The 20007-nt window shown below is 50.5% G+C and overlaps 2 protein-coding genes across 11 annotated transcripts in view; both read left to right on the forward strand.

Annotated features, from left to right (window-relative positions):
• Nucleotides 1-660: 660 nt before the first annotated feature.
• On the forward strand, nucleotides 661-6096 carry hmg20b (high mobility group 20B). The gene is made up of 10 exons (XM_041230195.1): nucleotides 661-813; nucleotides 1251-1311; nucleotides 1509-1620; nucleotides 1803-2006; nucleotides 2514-2634; nucleotides 3282-3334; nucleotides 3485-3560; nucleotides 3722-3937; nucleotides 4046-4178; nucleotides 5093-6096. The coding sequence occupies exons 2-10, from the start codon at nucleotides 1274-1276 to the stop codon at nucleotides 5103-5105; spliced, it is 966 nt and encodes a 321-aa protein (XP_041086129.1). The 5' UTR covers nucleotides 661-813; nucleotides 1251-1273; the 3' UTR covers nucleotides 5106-6096.
• Nucleotides 6097-7853: 1757 nt separating this feature from the next.
• The window catches only part of LOC121301024 (protein unc-13 homolog A-like), a 37957-nt gene continuing 25803 nt past the window's right edge, over nucleotides 7854-20007 (forward strand). For 8 of the 10 annotated variants that reach the window (XM_041230101.1, XM_041230103.1, XM_041230099.1 and 5 more), the window contains exons 1-9: nucleotides 7854-8125; nucleotides 12789-12818; nucleotides 13036-13135; nucleotides 14263-14380; nucleotides 15459-15582; nucleotides 15812-15882; nucleotides 16262-16316; nucleotides 17232-17261; nucleotides 17396-17609. In XM_041230101.1, the coding sequence (XP_041086035.1) occupies nucleotides 8104-8125; nucleotides 12789-12818; nucleotides 13036-13135; nucleotides 14263-14380; nucleotides 15459-15582; nucleotides 15812-15882; nucleotides 16262-16316; nucleotides 17232-17261; nucleotides 17396-17609 (764 nt within the window). In that variant the 5' untranslated portion in view covers nucleotides 7854-8103. The remainder of the gene's footprint in view (nucleotides 8126-12788; nucleotides 12819-13035; nucleotides 13136-14262; nucleotides 14381-15458; nucleotides 15583-15811; nucleotides 15883-16261; nucleotides 16317-17231; nucleotides 17262-17395; nucleotides 17610-20007) is intronic. The other 2 variants (XM_041230107.1, XM_041230108.1) reach the window with 1 other exon arrangement.

The following is a 20007-nucleotide window of genomic DNA, read 5'->3' on the forward strand; positions in this document are numbered from 1 at the left end:
ATTACAAACGAAATTGTATTACATGTCAGCTTGTCTATGATTGTATTACATGTCAATGCTCTAGGATTGTATTACATGTCAATGCTTGTCTATGGATTGTATTACATGTCAATGCTGTGTCTATGGATTGTATTACATGTCAATGCTGTGTCTGTGGATTGTATTACTTGTCACGCTTGTCTAAGATTGTATTACATGTCAATGCTGTGTCTATGGATTGTATTGCATGTCAATGCTGTGTCTATGGATTGTATTACATGTCAATGCTGTGTCTATGGATTGTATTACATGTCAATGCTGTGTCTATGGATTGTATTACATGTCAATGCTGTGTCTGTGGATTGTATTGCATGTCAATGCTGTGTCTAGGATTGTATTAAATGTCACCCTGTGTCTGTGGATTGTATTAAATGTCAAGCTGTGTCTGTGGATTGTATTGCATGTCAATGCTGTGTCTATGGATTGTATTGCATGTCAATGCTGTGTCTGTGCATTGTATTACAAACGAAAAGCCAGCTTTTTGATAGGTCAGAAGAGCATATTGCTTTTTCTACATCCAACCAATTACATCCCAGGAAACTTTGCGTTTTTAAGGTAACGTCCTTTTAATTGGGAGGAAACGGACCATTCAGAACGTGGCATTGCCTAGAGGAGCCAATCAGCGACCAGAGACCCGGCACCCCTGTTTCGCTGAAGGGTGGTTGAGAGGCTTGCTGGAAGAGGGGTTTTCGAGACCCGGCACCCCTGTTTCGCTGAAGAGGGGTTTTCGAGACCCGGCACCCCTGTTTCGCTGAAGAGGGGTTTTCGAGAGAGGTAATTAAGAGAGATGTCTCGTTTAAAAGCGTTTAATTAAGCGTGCTTCATGTTTGCCCCACGATTGATTTGTGCGCATCGAGTGTGGCGTTGATTGACGTGGCGTGTATGCACGATTCAAACCCCGGAAAATGCGAATTATTTTACTTTTGAAAAGGCGGTCCGGTTCCTAGTTGATGTTACAGTGTAATAAACTAGAGACTGTAATTAGAGGTGCAGCAAACAAAACAGTGCATTAGAAAATACAATGGATTTATTATTGTATTTGCTCAAAACATACACACCACAAAACAAACAACCGTTAAAATATCTTCATAAACTCAAAGCTGAGCCTTTGCTTTTGTGATTGGATGCATTGCGCTCCTTATATTTGAGTACTGATGAGTGCTGCACCCGTGTCTGCTGCGTGTCACGGTGTGACCTCGTTTTTTCTGCAGAGGGACTCCGCCGCCGTGCAGTGATGTCACAGAACGCCAAGAACCAGACCGTGGGCCCCGTGTGAGTACGACGAGCGGTTTTTGGCTTGGTTTTGGAGCTTGTTTGATGTGTTCTGCACAAGGGGTTTCTTTATTAGAAGGCCTGTGGTCTCTCTGCACCCCGGTGCAAAGCCAGAGCTTCATTGTGTGGCTGGGTTAGAGGCAGCGCTGTGCTGCAGTGCAGAGAGAATGCACCAGACACCTCATGCTGTGTTGCAGGGCCCTGCCTGCGGGGAGCCAGGCTCTGAACGGGGGAGTGAAGCTGGAGCAGAGAGAGGGGCCTCCTCGAGGACCACAGCCTGCAGAGCGATCCGCGGGGAGTGCAGACGAGGTCAGTACAGCTCTCTGTGACACTGTCTGTCTCTGTGTCTCTCCCACCCGCTCCCTCACTTGCACACGCTGTCGCTCTCACTCTCGCTGCCCAGCTCTTACTCATTTCTGTAGTGTCTAAAAGCTGTTGTTTTGGGGACGTATCTCCGAGAGGCGCAGCCTGATCACACGTCTCCCCCTCAGCCAGTGAAGAAGCGCGGCTGGCCGAAGGGGAAGAAGAGGAAGAAGGTTTTGCCGAACGGGCCGAAGGCTCCAGTGACGGGGTACGTGCGCTTCCTGAACGAGAGGCGGGAGCAGATCCGCAGCCAGCACCCCGAGCTGCCCTTCCCAGAGATCACCAAGAGACTGGGGGCCGAGTGGAGCCGGCTGGACGTGTCCGACAAGCAGGTGAGGGGAGGAGAGGAGGCGGAGTGGCTGTGTCCCTGTGTTAACCCCGCGTGTGTCTGTGTCCCTGTGTTAACCCCGCTGTGTGTGTTAACCCTGCGTGTGTCTGTGTCCCTGTGTTAACCCCGCGTGTGTCTGTGTCCCTGTGTTAACCCCGCGTGTGTCTGTGTCCCTGTGTTAACCCCGCGTGTGTCTGTGTCCCTGCGTTAACCCCGCGTGTGTCTGTGTCCCTGTGTTAACCCCGCGTGTGTCTGTGTCCCTGTGTTAACCCCGCGTGTGTGTCTGTGTCCCCGCGTGTGTCTGTGTTAACCCCGCGTGTGTCTGTGTCCCTGCGTTAACCCCGCGTGTGTCTGTGTCTCTGTGTTACCCCGCGTGTGTCTGTGTCCCTGTGTTAACCCCGCGTGTGTCTGTGTCTCTGTGTTAACCCCGTGTGTGTCTGTGTGTCTGTGTTAACCCCGCGTGTTTCTGTGTCTCTATGTTAACCCTGCGTGTGCCTGCGTCTCTGAGCAGCGCTTCCTGGATGAGGCTGAGAAGGAGAAGCAGCAGTACATGAGGGAGCTGAAGGAGTACCAGCAGAGCGAGGCCTTCCGTCTGAGCAGCGACCAGATCCAGGACAAGAAGATCAAGAAAGGTCAGCCTGATGTCCTACCCCCTCCACTACCCCTTTACCCTGCACCCTGCTCCCTGCCCCCTCCACTACCCCTGCACCCTGCTCCCTGCCCCCTCCACTATCCCTGCACCCTGCTCCCTGCCCCCTCCACTACCCCTGCACCCTGCTCCCTGCTCCCTGCCCCCTCCACTACCCCTGAACCCTGCTCCCTCCACTATCCCTGCACCCTGCTCCCTGCCCCCTCCACTACCCCTGCACCCTGCTCCCTGCCCCCTCCACTACCCCTGCACCCTGCACCCTGCTCCCTGCCCCCTCCACTACCCCTGCACCCTGCTCCCTGCCCCCTCCACTACCCCTGCACCCTGCTCCCTGCCCCCTCCACTACCCCTGCACCCTGCTCCCTGCTCCCTGCCCCCTCCACTACCCCTGCACCCTGCACCCTGCTCCCTGCCCCCTCCACTACCCCTGCCCCTGCACCCTGCTCCCTGCCCCCTCCACTACCCCTGCACCCTGCTCCCTGCCCCCTCCACTACCCCTGCACCCTGCTCCCTGCCCCCTCCACTACCCCTGCACCCTGCTCCCTGCCCCCTCCACTATCCCTGCACCCTGCTCCCTGCCCCCTCCACTACCCTCAGCGCAGTTTATTTATTTTACTCTTGCATTTCCAGAGGAGCCGCCCTCTGTGATCATCAACGCTGCTGGAACCGGGCTGGGGATCAAGGTGAGCAGGAGGGAGGGAGGCCCGGGGGGCTGGGAGAGAGGGAGGGAGTGTGGCCAGGGGGGGTGGAAAAGAGGGAGGAAGTGAGGCTGTGGGAGGAGAGATGGAGTAACGATTGTTAGGTCAGTGAATTCCTCCTCTCTTCTCTTCCAGAGTGGTGACCTGTCAGACCGCTTCTCAAAGTTCGATGTTCCCATCTTCACTGAAGAGTTCCTGGACCAGAACAAAGGTGAGGCTGAACCCAGATCCAGACTGACAGCAGAACCCCTCCTCTCCAGCCCAGCAGGCTGTGACCCCATCTCTCTGTCTGTTTGATCCTCTCTGTAGCTCGCGACTCGGAGCCCAGCAGGCTGTGACCCCATTTCTCTCTCTGTTTGATCCTCTCTGTAGCTCGCGAGTCGGAGCTCCGCAGGCTGCGCAAGGCGAACGTGGAGTTCGAGGAGCAGAACTCTGTGCTGCAGAAGCACATCGAGGACATGCACAGCGCCAAAGAGAGGCTGGAGGCGGAGCTGGCGCAGGACGAGCGGGAGACGCAGGTCCTGCAGAAACACCTGGGGGCCATTCGACAGGCCCTGAGCAGCAGCCTCTCAGGGGTGCCCCTGCCAGGTACGGGGGAGGGGGGGGTCTCCTCTCTAGTCTTTAGGAGCACTGTACATGTCTGTGTGTCATGATGGTGATGACGATGACCTCACGCTGCCCCCGCCCCCCCCCCAGGTTCTGGCGAGACCCCCACCCCCGGCACGCTGGACTCCTACATGACCCGCCTCATCAGTGTCATCGAGAGCAGCCCACTGGAGTACAAGAGACTCGTCACCAAGATAAAGGATATCATCAGCCACCTGGACAGGTAAGCCTACATGCACGCTCCCCTCGCCTCGCTCTCCTCTCAGCAGGTAACCCTGCATGCACGCTCCCCTCGCCTCGCTCTCCTCTCAGCAGGTAACCCTGCATGCACGCTCCCCTCGCCTCGCTCTCCTCTCAGCAGGTAACCCTGCATGCACGCTCCCCTCGCCTCGCTCTCCTCTCAGCAGGTAACCCTGCATGCACGCTCCCCTCGCCTCGCTCTCCTCTCAGCAGGTAACCCTGCATGCACGCTCCCCTCGCCTCGCTCTCCTGTCACCCTGAGAAAGTGCTTGCTCTTCCCTGTTGCTCTGCCGGCTCACGTTGCTGTGCTGGTTTGCAGGAGCTGGTTAGGAAGCAGTGAGGCAGGCCAGGGTGTTGTTTACAGGGCTGTGTGGGGATTTGAGTGAAGTCCAAGGTGCTGTGCTGTGTGGCTGCCAGCAGAGGGCCCTCAACTCAAAGCAGGTGGAGGCTGCAGTAGCACAGCACTGGCACAAGGGGGCCTTGAAAGCTGAGGAGCTGAGAGTGCGGGCTGGAATAAAGGTTCAGTTTCGTTTATTAAACACAAGGTGGCACCCTTTCCCCAGTTTGCACAGGGCAGCAGCTGCAGACAGGAGTTCTTCAGGAGCTGTTGAGAATGTTCGTTAAACTCAAGATTTAAGTTGAGTGACGGATTGATGTATTTATTGCACAGTATCTCAGTGGACATATTTCCAGCAACAAATGTATTTGCACATGTAAACAATACATGCACTGTATATAAACTGAAAGGAGTAATTAGACGAAATGTTGCGGCGTGTATATTTTGCGAATTTTTGTAATAAAAGTGAAAGTAATGGGAAATGTCTTTCCAGCAAACATGTTTTAAGCTAAACATTCTCTCTCTTTCTCTCTCTCTCTCTCTCTCCCCTCCCCTTACAGTGAGAACCTGTGAGCTGCAGACACATTTGAGACGCATCGCCCCCCCAGTCAGACTGCCCCTTTCCCCCAGAGTGCTGCAGCGCACACCACGGAGCTCAGAGTGCTGTAGCTGTCCTCCCTCACAGTCCCTCCACTCACAGCTGCAGGACAGTGTTTTCAGAGTGCTGTAGCTGTCCTCCCTCACAGTCCCTCTACTCACAGCTGCAGGACAGTGTTCTCAGAGTGCTGTAGCTGTCCTCCCTCACAGACCCTCTACTCACAGCTGCAGGACAGTGTTTTCAGAGTGCTGTAGCTGTCCTCCCTCACAGTCCCTCCACTCACAGCTGCAGGACAGTGTTTTCAGAGTGCTGTAGCTGTCCTTACTCACAGCTGCAGGACAGTGTTTTCAGAGTGCTGTAGCTGTCCTCCCTCACAGACCCTCTACTCACAGCTGCAGGACAGTGTTCTCAGAGTGCTGTAGCTGTCCTCCCTCACAGTCCCTCCAGCCACAGCTGCAGGACAGTGTTCTCAGAGTGCTGTAGCTGTCCTCCCTCACAGTCCCTCCAGCCACAGCTGCAGGACAGTGTTCTCAGAGTGAATACAGGTAGAAGAGAAGCATTTCTAAGCTTCGGGTAACTGGTCTCTGTGGAGCTGGTTAGCTTACAAAATATCTATCATTTTCAATCATGTCATTTAGACTCAGCCACAGGTATTAGGAATGAAAACTGTTAGAAATGCAGGTGATATATAGATAGATATATAGATATTATTGCTTTTCTGTTATTTCTTTATGCATTAATGAAAGCCTTGTTAGCATAAGAAAGCATGAGATGCTGAAACGTGTTTTAGATTTTCAGTGATCAGAATGTTGTGAAGTCGTGTGACTCGGTGTATTTGAACACACAGCTCTGCCCCATGAAAGATTGCTTGGGTGTTACTGAGCAACTACACAACCACACACAACACAGCAATCAAACAGGTACACAACACACACAGCAACATGGCATGCAATCAATCAAACACACACAACAATCAAACAGGTACACAACCACACACACACAACACACACAGCAACATGGCATGCAATCAATCAAACACACACAACAATCAAACAGGTACACAACCACACACACACACAACACACACAGCAACATGGCATGCAATCAATCAAACACACACACAGCAAGCAATCAATCAAACACACATACATACACACACACAACACACCAATCAAACAGGTACAAAAATAGTTGATGTCCTCCTTCTAATGAAGCCTCTGTGTTTGATATTTGCGTGTTAATAATAAAGGTTTGTGTGTGTAAGTGTCAGAGGCTCGGTGTGGGTTGTGTACGGAGGGGGGACTCTCCAAGGAGCGCTGTTTGAATGCGGTCCCGACACTGTGGGGAAGCCGCTCTCCTCCCCGGCAGCAAGGCGTGACTCACGCAGCGGAACTCGCAGGGTTGCCAGTCAGTGCGCTCCTGAGATACATATTAATGTGCTTTACGGAAACCCTCAGCCGTGAGTCCGGAGCTGGGAGATTGATTAGCCGGGGTGAGTCACCGCTAAACCGTGCACTCTGCCAAACAAAAACAAACCAAAAAAAAAACGAGGTGGGGAGGGATTCCCTGATGCTGTAAAAAAGTTAAAAAGACCAAAAGAAAACCCGTGCATGGTTTATCAATCGACTCCGTGATAGGATACTAACAAACGCAGTGGGATACAGCGGGGTACATACGCTTGTTGTGGCCGGAACCTGGGGCTGCCGTTGGAACTAGCCCGGATACGTGTTGCATCCTGTCATAGTTTAACTGAAGCAGTGCAACCTCTAATCGGGGCCGAATCCCTCTGTTAACTGATCAAAGCTGAATGGGAGTTTTCGCTCCACAGCTCTTAACGAGCTCCCTGCTTTGAAGTATGGCTGTTTTAACCAAAAGGGTTGGATCGATCGGCGCATGAAAAGATGCGGAAACTGACTTCGGGGAGGGGCGGGGGGGGCCCCCCCCCCCCCTCCCCTCTCCTCCCCTCCCCTCCCCCCCCCCCCCCCCCCCCTCCCCTCTCCCCTCCCCTCCCCCTCCCCCCCCGCTCCCCCTCCCCTCCTTCGAGGGGAGGGGAGAGGAGGGGACGAGGGGGAGAAGGGGGCCTCCCTGGCCCTGGGGAGAGGGGCCCCTCACCCCTCTCACCGGGCGAGGGGAGAAGGGGAGGGGGGCGAGGGGAGAGGGGCTGGGGCGAGGGGGAGGGGAGAGGCTCCCCTCCTCCCGTCCTCCCCCGGCCCCGCTCCCTCGTCTCGTCCCCTCCTAGGGGCCGAGGGGAGAAGAGAGCTCCCCGGGAGAGGGGCTCCCCTCTCCCGCTCCCCGCTCCCCCTCTCCCCGAGGGGAGAAGGGAGAGGGGGCGGGGGGTCCCCGGGAGGGGAGAGGAGAGGGGAGAGGAAGGGGCCCCTCTCCCCTAGGGAGGGGCCCTCTCCGCAGGGGGCTCCCCTCTTCCCCGCTCCCGAGGGGAGAGGGCTCCCCGCTCCCCCTCCAGGAGGCAGAGGGGCGAGGGGAGTCCAGGGCGAGGGCTCGAGGGGCTCCCCGCGGCTCCTCTTCCCCTCTCCTCCATCCCCGTCCCTCCCCTCTTTCCCCCCCGTCTCCCCGCTCGAGGGGGAAGGGGCGATCCCGCTCCCCTCTTCCTACTCCTCTCTTCCCTCCTCTCTCCCCTCTCCTCTCCCCTCTCCTCCCCGCTCCCGGCAGTCAGGTGTCTTCGTTCCAGGTCTGCTGCCTCTCATCAGCGCGGCGTGACGTCAGGAGCTGTCCTCAACTCCTGGTGCTGAAATAAAATGGCTGTGTGTTGTAGTGAGCCGAGCTGAGCGGAGCCGAGCCGAGCCGAACGGAGCCGAGCCGAGGAAGCGAGTATACCGGCAGGAGCAGCCACGGTGTGCCAGCTCGCACACCGTCACAGAAACACAATTACACATTATAATACATTAAACACACAGACACACGCACAGCCACACACGGCATCGCCAAAGAGAAGAACCAGCGCGGAGAGAGCCAGCCATGTCCCTGCTCTGTGTCGGCGGTAAGCAGAAACACTACCGTGCGGTTTGTCGAGTGAGGGCGGCAGGCAGGCAGGGAGGCAGGGAGGCAGGGAAGAAGGGAAGCAGGGAGGCAGGCAGGGAGAGCAGGCAGGCAGGCAGGGAGAGAGACAGGCAGGGAGACAGGGAGACAGGCAGGCAGGCAGGGAGAGAGAGGCAGGCAGGGAGAGAGGCAGGCAGGGAAGCAGGGAGGCAGGCAGGGAGAGAGGCAGGCAGGCAGGCAGGGAGGGAGGCAGGCAGGGAGAGAGGCAGGCAGGGAGGGGAGGCAGGGAGGCAGGCAGGCAGGCAGGGAGGCAGGGAGGCAGGGCGGGATGTCTGTTGCGTGCTCTGGCTTCTTTGAATTGTGATTTGTATTTATTTGTGACACGGTCTTTTTGAAGCTGTTGGAAGAGGGGTTTGCTGCTGCACATTGTTGCTCGGCTGGCTCTTGCACAGAAGCAGCAGCATCGAGCTATTGCAAACACTCACTGTCACAGCGGTCTGGGCTCATAGGAGCGGTTGACGCCTGCATTGAGAGATGCTTTGAAATGTGCATTGAAATATATGAACGCTGCGAATCATCTCCGTAATCAATGTGAATTCAAGAATCTGCCGTGGGTGTGTTTAAACGCTGATGCTGCTATTATTATTATTATTATTATTATTATTATTATTATTATTATTATTATTATTATTATTATTATTATTCACACTGAACACAGCAGCACTATTGAAATGTTTTACGGGGATATCTGAGTGGAGAGGGGAGGGGAGAGGGTCTACCTCTGTCCTCTGGGTTTCGATTCTATAAATGTGCCGGTAGTACACCTCGTATGCGAATCTATGCCTGTATTGAATTGCATTATTCTGTCGCGGTCTATCACCGCTACCTTACAGTAGCCAAGACACGGCTACTGTAGACTATAGAGACTGGAGCGATAGACCCGGGCAGACATCGCCTCGCAGGCTGCACGGCACGCATTGTGAGATATAGCAGGTGCTTTATCACACAGCAACAACAACACGCCCACTAAACTCGCTTTATTATTATTATTATTATTATTATTATATTATTATTATTATTATTATTACAAACAATGCAATGACAGAAAGTGATTATGCCGCTGCCCGAGCATTGAGGGGGGGCGGGTCATAAAAACAGAAGTTTTAAAAATGCACGACCGGCGGTGTGTAGAGAGTAGAGGAGGGTGCATGGCAAAGACGAGAAGAAGAAAAGTGTTAGCCAAGCAATGGCGCTTTATGCACCCCGAGCATTGACAGTGTATATATAAAAACATTCCCAGTTGAATCCAGCCCGGTCTCTCCAGATCATTGCACAGGGCGAGTCTTCAGCTGACCGGGAGGGCTGTCTGCCGGCTCGCGTCACGATTGCGTGGGATCGTGGGTGTGGGTGTGACAGGGAGTCCGCGCCTGCAGTGCGTGAGTGCTTGCTGCAGGCGTGTATGAGGGGGTAACGGAGGGAGAGTTTTATTAGAGCTGTACTGAGTGTGTGTGTGTGTGTGTGTGCTTGGGCGTGTATCAAGAGTGTTATAGATGCGTCCGTGTCTGTGTTCAGCAGTGCCCAAGTTTGAGTGCGCACGCACAATCTGAACTCTAGAATGGAGAGCGAGTTCGGTATTCTGAATCGAACAGAGAAGGCGGTGCCGTGCTTTCATTCACAAAAAACGAGCAAGATCTCTCTCTCTCTCTCTCTCTCTCTCTCTCTCTCTCTCTCTCTCTCTCTCTCTCTCTCTCTCTCTCTCTCTCTCTCTCTCTCTCTCTCTCTCTCTCTCTCTCTCTTACTCATTTTTCTCTCTTCTCTCACAGAGTTCATATGCAAATTGTCATTCTCTGATAGATGGATATTTGGGAAGGGCATTACGGTCTGGGGAGAGGGCCATACTCGGGACCCGTCGACCGTCACCACTAGAGAAAATATGAACCACAATGTGTAGCCAACTGGAATTAGAAAAAAAAAAAAAAACCCACCGCATTTCTATTAGCAGCGTTCCCATGGAAACCCCGGCCGGTTGTACTGGATTGTATAATTGCGGGCTTGTGTTAATAGGGGTGGCGCTGCGCGACGTTAAACCAATTGACAGCGTGGTGCAGCAGCCTGCCATTATAATATCACAATTTAAGAGTTGCGCGCATTGTTTAATAATGGGGGTTGAATGAAAACAGCAATTCAGTGCAAGCGTGGTCAATCGTGCTGCTTGCGTGCGGCTTTCTCCGCGACGTCACTGAATTGCAGTTGATCAGTCCGGACCACCCTGGCAGCTGTCTGTTATAACTGAGCGCCGGGCGCGACACCTGGGTGAAAGAATTACGCGAAATAAAGCGGAACGCGTCGCATGTAAACAGCCTGTTGGTGAATGCAGCGCAGCACACGCAGCTGCGCGTTGCACCTGCCCTTTGGCTGCAGGTCACGTTTGAGTGTGCAACTTTTTTTTTTTTTTTTGAATGAACCCGCCGCGTGCCAGCCCCCCCGCGTCTCTCTGTCTGTCTGTGCTTTCAATTCACTTCTGTCTACACTTTCTTTCTTTTTTCCATGTGTGTATTTATTTGTTGTATAATGTACCTTTTTGATAATACAATTTCGTTTAGTTTTTTTTTTTTTTTTTTTTCCCCCTCTTACCTCAGCTCAGGTAAAGGCCTTGTCCTGATTATCACGTGCTGGTCGTGCCTTCAAAGACTATCTTTCTTTTTTTCACCATGTCCTGTAGTGTATTATCCGTTTGTATAATATTACCTTAGAGACATTGATAAAACCAGTGTGTTTTTATTTTTTTTTGAGAAGCCCCCTCTTACCTCAGAAGAGCAGAGTAACGGAACAGGGACTAAGAAGTTTGTGTCTCTGAGTTGCTAACAGATTGATATAATCCTTAGTTCTCTCTCTCTCTCTTTCTCTCTCTCTCTCTTTCTCTCTCTCCCTATATCAGCTCCTTTCTAGAACACAGGACAAATGCTGTATATATATATCTATCTATATATATATAGTGGAGTTCTGCACGTCACAGGGACAAACACCCATTGTAGGGTCAGTGAGTGCAGATTGATTAATTGCTGGCTTCAGGGGGGGTGCTAGTTTGATTTTGATCTTTAGTATTTTGATCTCGTAATTATTATTATTATGATTATTATTATGATTAAGCAGCAGCTCTTTGATTAATGCAATGCTGTCTCCATCGACGGATTCAGCAGCAGGGTTATGCAGCGGCCGGAGCACTTGGGTTTGCTTCAATATTCTAGAGAGGTGTTTTGTTTTTGTCACTCGCATATTTTATGTAGGAGCAATTAATTTAAAAGCTTGTCTGAACTCAGTGGTAATTTCAGACTATGTACTCGGACTATTAAGCTTTTTGATCATGTAAACTTGTGTGCAATTTGTCAAGACTGAAAGCAGGCAGAAAGTAATGGTTATGAAAGTGTAGTCTCTAGAGATTTATGAATCTACTGCAGTATATAACATTAGGACAGTTCTGAATCCACTGCAGTATATAACATTAGGACAGTTCTGAATCCACTGCAGTATATAACATTAGGACAGTTCTACATTGCTCACTATTTATTGCTCATATAAACCTTTATTTTCCTAATATGTCTACCAAAGAGACCCAGGACATTATTCCAACCCTATAACCTATTAAGTGCTATTAAGTGTCAAGGCAAAGGCACATTTCTTTCTGCGGTAACATAATGCTTTATGTGTGTGTGTGTTTGTTAGAGAATATATTGGTCTGGGCTGCAATGCAATCTCTCTCTCTCTCTCTCTCTCTCTCTCTCTCTCTCTCTCTCTCTCTCTCTCTCTCTCTCTCTCTCTCTCTCTCTCTCTCTCTCTCTCTCACACTTTCACACTCTCAGTTATTTTTAGCAGCCGGAGTGTGGATGGTTCTGCGTTCGCTTCGCTGGCTGCAGAGATTAATAGAGAGATATGGAGAAAGAGAGAGATGGTCTGAGCACATGCAGGGAAACCATCTGGAGGAGAGAGAAATAGAGTGGGAGAGAGAAGGAAGGAGGGAGTGAGATGTAACGGATGTACTAACAGTGCTCATGTCCTATATGGTAACATTAGGCTAGTTATACCAGTAACAGCTGTTTAATCAGATTGACTTGCAGTGAAACCTGGGTCCGAGGGGTCCTTGCAGAGACACCTCTTCTTTATTTTTTCGCAGTCAGGACTGCTCTACAGATTCACTAGATTAGAGGCACCTGAGGGGATTAATTCAGAGGTTGAATATGAATCTGCAGGGTTTGTCGCCAGTGCCAAGCATGAATAATATATGGAGTGCTATCGTGAGCACCATCAAAGACTTTGTCAGGAGGAGATCAGTGCGATTTGCATTCTGCAGTGGCGGGGCGGGCCCTATAAACGCCTGGTCTGGGATCCGTCAATCATCTCAACCAGGAGGTGCTCAGTAGAAACACTGACAAGAAAGGTAAATTCATTAGTTTCAGCTGGGGGGTGATTATAATGATCTGCACTAAAACCTGTAACCCTGACCTCTTTCTTCCCACTGTATTCACTGTGTTCAACAAACTTCAATAGGGGGTTAGTACAGAGTTACAGGGAGACTGCAGTAGTGAGATCCTGATTGCAGTCCACTCTCTAACCCCCCTCTCCTCTCCTCTCCTCTCCTCTCCTCTCCTCTGCTGTCTGTCTTGCAGTAAAGAAAGCCAAGCTGGATGGACCCCAAGGTGAGTGTCTCTTATCCTCTCTCACTCTCTTTTTATTCATTTCCCTCTTCCCTCTCTCTTTTCCTCAGTGGCATGCTCCTGTTTCCCCCTGTTTGTTCACTGCCTCTCACCCTCTTTCTTACTCTGTCTATCTCCCTGTTTTTTCCCTCCTTGCTCACTGGCACGCTCCTGTTCTTCTGCTTTCCTCATTGTCACTCTCCTGTTTTTCCCTCCACAGAGAAATTCAACACGTATGTGACTCTCAAGGTGCAGAATGTGAAGAGCACGACCATCGCTGTGCGAGGGAGCCAGCCGTGCTGGGAGCAGGACTTCATGTTGTGAGTGTACTGGGAGTGAGAGTGTGGTGTTAGTCTCTCTGCTGCTGAATTCAAGTGCCGCATTGGTGGCGAGTCGTTCCGTTGATATGCAACACGCCTGCTACACTGGACAAGTCATCAGTGTCAGAGAGACTTCTTAATGATCACACGCCTATGTCTGAGGATAGACCCGTCACATCTCATCACATTACACTGCCTGTCTCAGAAATCTCGGTGTGGCCATTACTGTGACATAGATTCCGAATCAGTGTAACAAACGAGAGACGTTACTGGTTTAGAGTTTAAAGGGTGTAACGATGCTCTTGTTGTATTAATTCATTCAATATCTTTTGCTATTTCTCTAGGTTGTTTGGTATATTATTCATTGTTTATCTGTAAAGTGCTTCAAGGTGATATTCTCATGAAAGGCAATAAAGATTGATTTCCCATTTACACAGACCTGTTCACATGCAGTCTTGCACGCATTAATGTTTGCGGAGCGTCATACAAAACCAAAATCCTCAATACGTTTCAGTTTGAACGAGTTTGATCCTCAGAAGCGGACAGTGTTTTAATGGAATGAGTGCCAGTGTTCTGTGCACCTGTTGTACCTGCAGTGTGAATTTGCAAGACTTCCAGATCCACTGCAGATGATAATGATAAAGATGCTCACTGAGTCTCTCAGAGTGTAATTGCAGCACTGCATCGTTGACAAGGGCAAAGCTCTCCGCTCCTCAGTCTCGTGTTTCCCTGGCACATTTCTTTTTTTATCTTTTCTTTTTATAATCGTCTCTCTCTGTGTTTCTGACCTCCCTTTGCCCCTTGAAAGTTGTTCTTGCTCATTCCGAAGGCAGGGTTGAGTTTCTCCTGTCTGCCTGGTAGCCGACACGGGGAGGAAGGAGTCCTGACGGGCTCACAGTAATAATGGCTATTAACATAAGCCATGCGATTAAGCAAGGCTTTAACAGGTCCATGCTGAGGATTTGTTTCCCAGAAAGTACTTGAGTTAATTTCATTAAACTTTAAAAAATATTGAAACATTATAGGACGGGCAGCTGACTGACAAAATAACATTTTCACTATGTTTTTTAAAAATGAAAAACTCTCGCTCTGTCCCCCTCTCTTCCCTGTCACCCCCCTGTGTGCAGTGAGATCAGTCGATTGGACCTGGGTCTGACAGTGGAGGTGTGGAACAAGGGGCTGATCTGGGACACCATGGTGGGCACTGTGTGGATCCCCCTTCACAGCATCCGCCAGTCTAACGAGGTACTGCAGCTCTCACTCATTCACCCTCTCATACTCTCACTTTCACACTCGCTGTCTCCGCTTCACTCCCACTCACTCTTCAACACAGGCAGTCTCTCTCTCACTCTCATTCAGTCATTATTCATTCAAAACTACTTAATACTGGCAAGTCATTGATTAACGAATGCATGAAGCATTGATTTTGATTGCTAATTCAGAAGGGGTATTCCTGCAGTGAGTCATGTCTGTACGCCTGTCTGTCTGAACGTACCCTACTGTATATCTTTAGCACCACGAGCCCCAGTTTGATGAATGTGAGTGTGGGCATGCATTACAAGCAGTCCTTCTCTCTCCTGTGAATGCAGAGGTGTTATTTTGGCAGGGAAACTGAAGTCAGCGTAGTGTTTAGCTTTTTCAATTCAGTGTTTTATTTTTGTTCTTCTAATGTATTCCCAGAGGGCAACTGAACAGTGCCTGCACCCCCTGCCTGCTTCTGTTTTCTTTTACTGTCCTGAATGTAGAAATAGACCTGGTAACGTTGCCTCATGCTATGACAGGCCAGAGCTCTGCAGAAAGGAGGACTGCTATTTTTGTAATCTTGTTTTTATGTTGTACTCCAGTACAATTTGATAAGGAAGGATCCCTTTTTGAGTTCCTCCCTCGGCATGTACAGCACTAGTCCTGCTGCTGTGTGAGGTGCATTACGCTGAGTGTCCCTCAGCCCCCTGCACAGCGGGGATGTGCTCCCGTGGTCCCTGATAAATGTTTGCCAGTGTTTGTGCAGTCTGTTTGCTAGGCGTTCCCATATGATGCTTACCCATGCTTTCACTGTGCTTTAATGCACTTTGCTGTGAGTCTCTCTGATCAATGTGAGTCCAGGCTGGACGAGTCTCAGGCATGACTCAGCTGCTGACTCGGGCAGGGCGGGGAAGTGGTCCGATTCATTTAATCACTCATTATCCAGCTGGGGGTCACTCCCAAAGTCACCTTGCTCCCCACTGTTCGATACAGAGACTCCATGTATTTTGTGTGAATGAAAGCACCTCTCTCTCTCTCTCTCTCTTTCGGTCTCTCTCTTTCTCTCTCTCTCTGCCTGTAGGAAGGGCCGGGGGAATGGCTGACCCTCGACTCGCAGGTCATCATGACGGACAACGAGATCTGCGGTACGAAGGACCCAACTTTCCACCGAGTCCTGCTGGACACGCGCTTCGAACTGCCCCTGGGTAAGAGGAGAGGAGAGGAGAGGAGAGGAAGGGGAGGGGTTGGGATAGGGATTGGTGTAGGAGTTGGTGTAGAGGTTAGGGTAGGGGTAAGGGTTGGAGTAGGGGTTGGAGTTGGGATTGATTTATTTTATTAGGCAAAAACTTTTGCAGCTTAGTCTGGTGTCTGAAGTGTTGTTTGTTTTTCCCCTCCTGCTGTGCCTCTCCTTCCTGTTTCCTGTGTCTTTCCCAGATATCCCAGAGGAGGAGGCACGCTATTGGGCCAAGAAACTAGAGCAGCTGAACGCCATGAGAGACCAGGATGTAAGGCACTGCTGAGGAAGGGGGGAGGAAGGGTCTAGTTGGCAGTCACTGGCATGGCTAGCATTCTGGGTCGGCAGAGACACTAAGAGCAAAAGAGGGCTTTTTCCATTCTTCATTAATAATCCAATAGCTGATTAATTAATGTATGGATTGAGACAGGATTAAATGGGTTCTTTACTTAGTTGATTAATATGGGATGGGAGGAGAGCCCGACTGAAGAGTTGAGAGAAACAGAGAGAGAGAGAGAGAGAGAGAGAGAGAGAGAGAGAGAGAGAGAGAGAGAGAGAGAGAGAGAGAAAATAAAGATATTTAAACCGAGGTTGGGTATTGTGTCTGCTCTCAGTGTCTTAAGTGTGTCTGTGTGTCTGCTCTCTCTCAGTATGCATACCAGGCGGAGCAGGAGGGACCGCTGCCAGTGCCAGGGACTCAATGCTGTGAGTATCTCAGCTCACCCCCTCACCCCCTCTCGTACTGTCACCCCCTCTCACCCCCTCAGCCCCTCTATCACTGTCACCCCCTCTCAACCCCTCACCCCCTCCCCCCTATCACTGTCACCCCCTCTCACCCCCTCACCCCCTCTCACACTGTCACACCCCTCTCACCCCCTCACCCCCTCTCACTCCCTCACCCACTCTCGCATTGTCACACCCAGCTTCATCTTCTACGTTCCAGTAGCCTCACTCACACAGTCCCAGTAACCTCCCTCTGGCCAGTAGACACATACTGGCTTCATGGTGTTGAACAGTATGGCCTGTATTTTCCTCTATGGGCAAATCGCAGGCAGATTGCCTCCTTCCATAGTAAATGTATTGCATGGGCAGTTTGCCCCACAGTGGGAAAACCAGGCCCTACAAATGAGGGGTGATGAATTTTGGATTGGGGCACCTCCTGGGATTCCCAGCCCTTCAGCTCTGAACCCCCAGGCCACACAGCACTAGAGGGAAAGCATGGGAGCTCTCCGGACCTCGCTGTCTTTGTAACAATGAGTATGATAAGCAGCACAGCACCCTGCCAAACAGCCTCCTCTCCCTGCCAGCGAGGGGGAGGCTGACTCCACGGCAGAGGGCTGGAATCAGACAGTCAAGCAGCATCGTTATTCCGGACCAGCAGGGTGGGGGGGGGGCATGCTCCTGAAGCAGGGGAGAGCTACCCTGAGTGAACCTGAAGGACACACGCCAGCCAGACCCCTTATAGGTTACAGGATCTTGGCTTCTTTGGTTTAGATAATGAAAGTGCTGTTTTAGATAATAAGACTGCCTGTGTTGTTCTTGTGATGATCTAATTTCTTATCAAGTTTACATGTGTGTGCAAATGTTAACCTCCTGTTGTCCTCTCTGTTTGTGATGCAGGTAACTGGAGTCTATGGGGAGATCAGCAAAGTAAGTATCTTGCTCCACTTGTCACCTTGTTTTTATAACAGATGCTGCTTGCCTTGGATTCTGTGAAGCTGGATAATGTCCCCTGAGGCCCAGCCAGTTAGGGAGCATCTCTTGACCCTGTCATGTGTTTGCAGATGATGACCCAGACAGTGCAGTGGACGACCGGGACAGTGATTACCGCAGCGAGACCAGTAACAGTATCCCGCCTCCTTACTACACCACCTCCCAGCCCAACGCCTCTGTCCGCCAGTATCCCATGAGGCACCAGCAGCAGGGCTCGCGGGACTCCTACACTGACTCTCTGTACAGCTGTGAACTCGATTACTCCGACCAGCAGAGGGGGATGAGGTAATCTCGTCTAATCTGAGTCCTCTAGCCTGGCTTGCCTGCTGAGCTCCCCAGTGCGATCCTGAGCAGCATTTGAAACATAAAACAGCTCAGGAATCCTGAGAATTGGGCTTTCAAAAATCTGTACTCTTTTAATGCAGTATATGGTGATTGATAAAGTATTGAAATGTGTTCCATGACAATCTAAAGGGTTTACACAGAGTGAGTGGGTCACTTTACTTGAATAGAGTTGAACAGCTATTGGGTTATCGTGTGTGAATTTGGCTGCCTGACACCCCACGAGGGCCAGAGCATGTATTTCAAACCCTGACCTCTGAGGGAAGTGAACAGCTTGTGTTACTGGAAGCAGTGTCTAGGAAAGGCACAGAGAAGGCAACTTTGTGATGTATGATTCAGAACCGGTTCCAGCCCCAGCACTTGGTAATGCTGAAATGTTTTTTTTTTTTTTAATTGCATTTTGCATTACGTGCCCTGGCATCCGTAGAATGCTGTAAAACCCAGAGAAGAGATTTCGTAGCAGCCGAGGTGCTGACCAATGCAATGAAGCTGCTGTTTCTGAAACATCGTTTAAAACCTGGCTCTCCCGGAATCTGTTTGACCACATGCTTGATGAGAATGGATTTTCTACCTGTTTATCTGCAGTCAGCAACGATAGAAAGTAGTTCCCTCCAGGGAAGTGGGATTCGAGAGTTCAGAAACTAATATGGGGAACAGTTTTTTTTTTCACTTTATTAACATCACGACAAGGAGCAATCCAGCGGAAAGGGCAGGGGTGCAAACTTGGCGCTATGGTTTATGATTCGCACCCCTGGGAAAATGTCAGGTCAGGGTTACCGAATTTAGGGGCGGCAGTATTATGCTGTATTAGAAGACCCCCACTGTAGCCACAGCAACACAGCGCTGGTTACTGACGATGACCACGCAAGACACTGTGCTCATTCTCATGACCCCACTAGCCAGGGGTCCTGCTGTGCTGTTTTTATTTTTGAATTGAACCCGTGCCACTCAGTGGATTGCTCCGCATCTCCCAGACGGCTGCACGTTAGTGAGCGAGCGAGCGCACTGATGACTGTCTGTCTGTCTGTCTGTCTGTCTGTCTGGCTTGTGGGTACTGATGTTGGTCCTCTCCTCCGATAGTTTAGACTCTGCCACCAACGGCGGCAGCGACCTGGAGTCTGTCTCGGGGTCTAGCCGGCGGACCAGTCACCAGTACTCGCTAGACAGTAGGCAGTCCCTGTCTGATAGGTGGGTCCCAGCCTCCTCCTCCTCCTCCTCCTCCTCCTCCTCTCCTCTCCTCTCCTCGCTAGCCTTGTTCCTTCTGCCAGACTGTACTGCTGTACTGTGTCAGTGGACTTGTCTCGTAGTTGAGCTGGTAGCTGTGTGCATGCGTGCTTCTCTCACTGTTTTAATAAGTCGCTCTCTCTCTCTCTCTCTATCTCTCTCTATTGGGTTACTATGAATATCTGAAGGTTCAGCTGGGGGGTGGGGGGGTGAATACGAGTTGATCTCTAATTGTTTTCTAGCTGCCAAAGAAACAGCTTAGTCCCAGGAAGAATCATTTTCATTTTTATTGAATGTTCTGAGTTAGCTAGTTTGAGTAAATTCTGAGGATTCTGTTCCTCAGAAATGTTGCTTGTGCCTAAATAGGGATTTTCCTTCCTTCCTGTGTTACAGGCAGTAGGGCCCACCCTGAGCCTCACCATCACATTGTGCGTCACAGTTATCGCTATGAAAAAAAAAAAATTCTGTGCAGCTTTAGTAAAATATTCAAAGTGCATGTGTTCACAGAGTCCTCCCATGTTCAGATTCCTCCTCGGGGAAGTTTAATACCGCTGAAATCAGGCGTTTCATTTATTTATTTATTTTCCAGCGCTATTAATAGCATAAGATTACCTGCTGTGGATGTGAAACTCCCTTTAGAAGTTGTGCACAAGGGCCAGGCTTGCAGGGTTTGAGTTTTTGTTGGTTTGAAGGCAGTAATGAGCAGAGTTCTCCCTTGACTGTGGGTAGATATCTCAGCCAGCCCTGTCCTGCCATGTGGTTTTAATAACAACGCTCCCCCTCTTTCTTTTATGCATTATTGATAGCCAGGCAGCTCTCCTGGATAATTGGACCCGAGATCAATACTAGAAAATGTGTGTGTGTGTGTCTCGCCCTCTCTCGCTATCTCCTGCAAAAGCTTCATTCATTACAGATGATAAATATTATACCTTCCAGATTACTCTCTTAATGACCTACTTCTGTTGAGAGAGATAGAGAGAGAGACAGAGGGAGCAAGGGAGGAAGAAAGGAAGGAAGGAAGGAAGTACCACTATAGACTACGGTTTAATTGATTGGAAGTCAGTTTCTTTCTTTTCTTTCTTGCTGTGTTTGTTTGTTTGTCTTCCTTCTCTCTCAG

This window comes from Polyodon spathula, chromosome 26, assembly GCF_017654505.1.
Source record: "Polyodon spathula isolate WHYD16114869_AA chromosome 26, ASM1765450v1, whole genome shotgun sequence".
NCBI lineage: Eukaryota > Metazoa > Chordata > Actinopteri > Acipenseriformes > Polyodontidae > Polyodon > Polyodon spathula.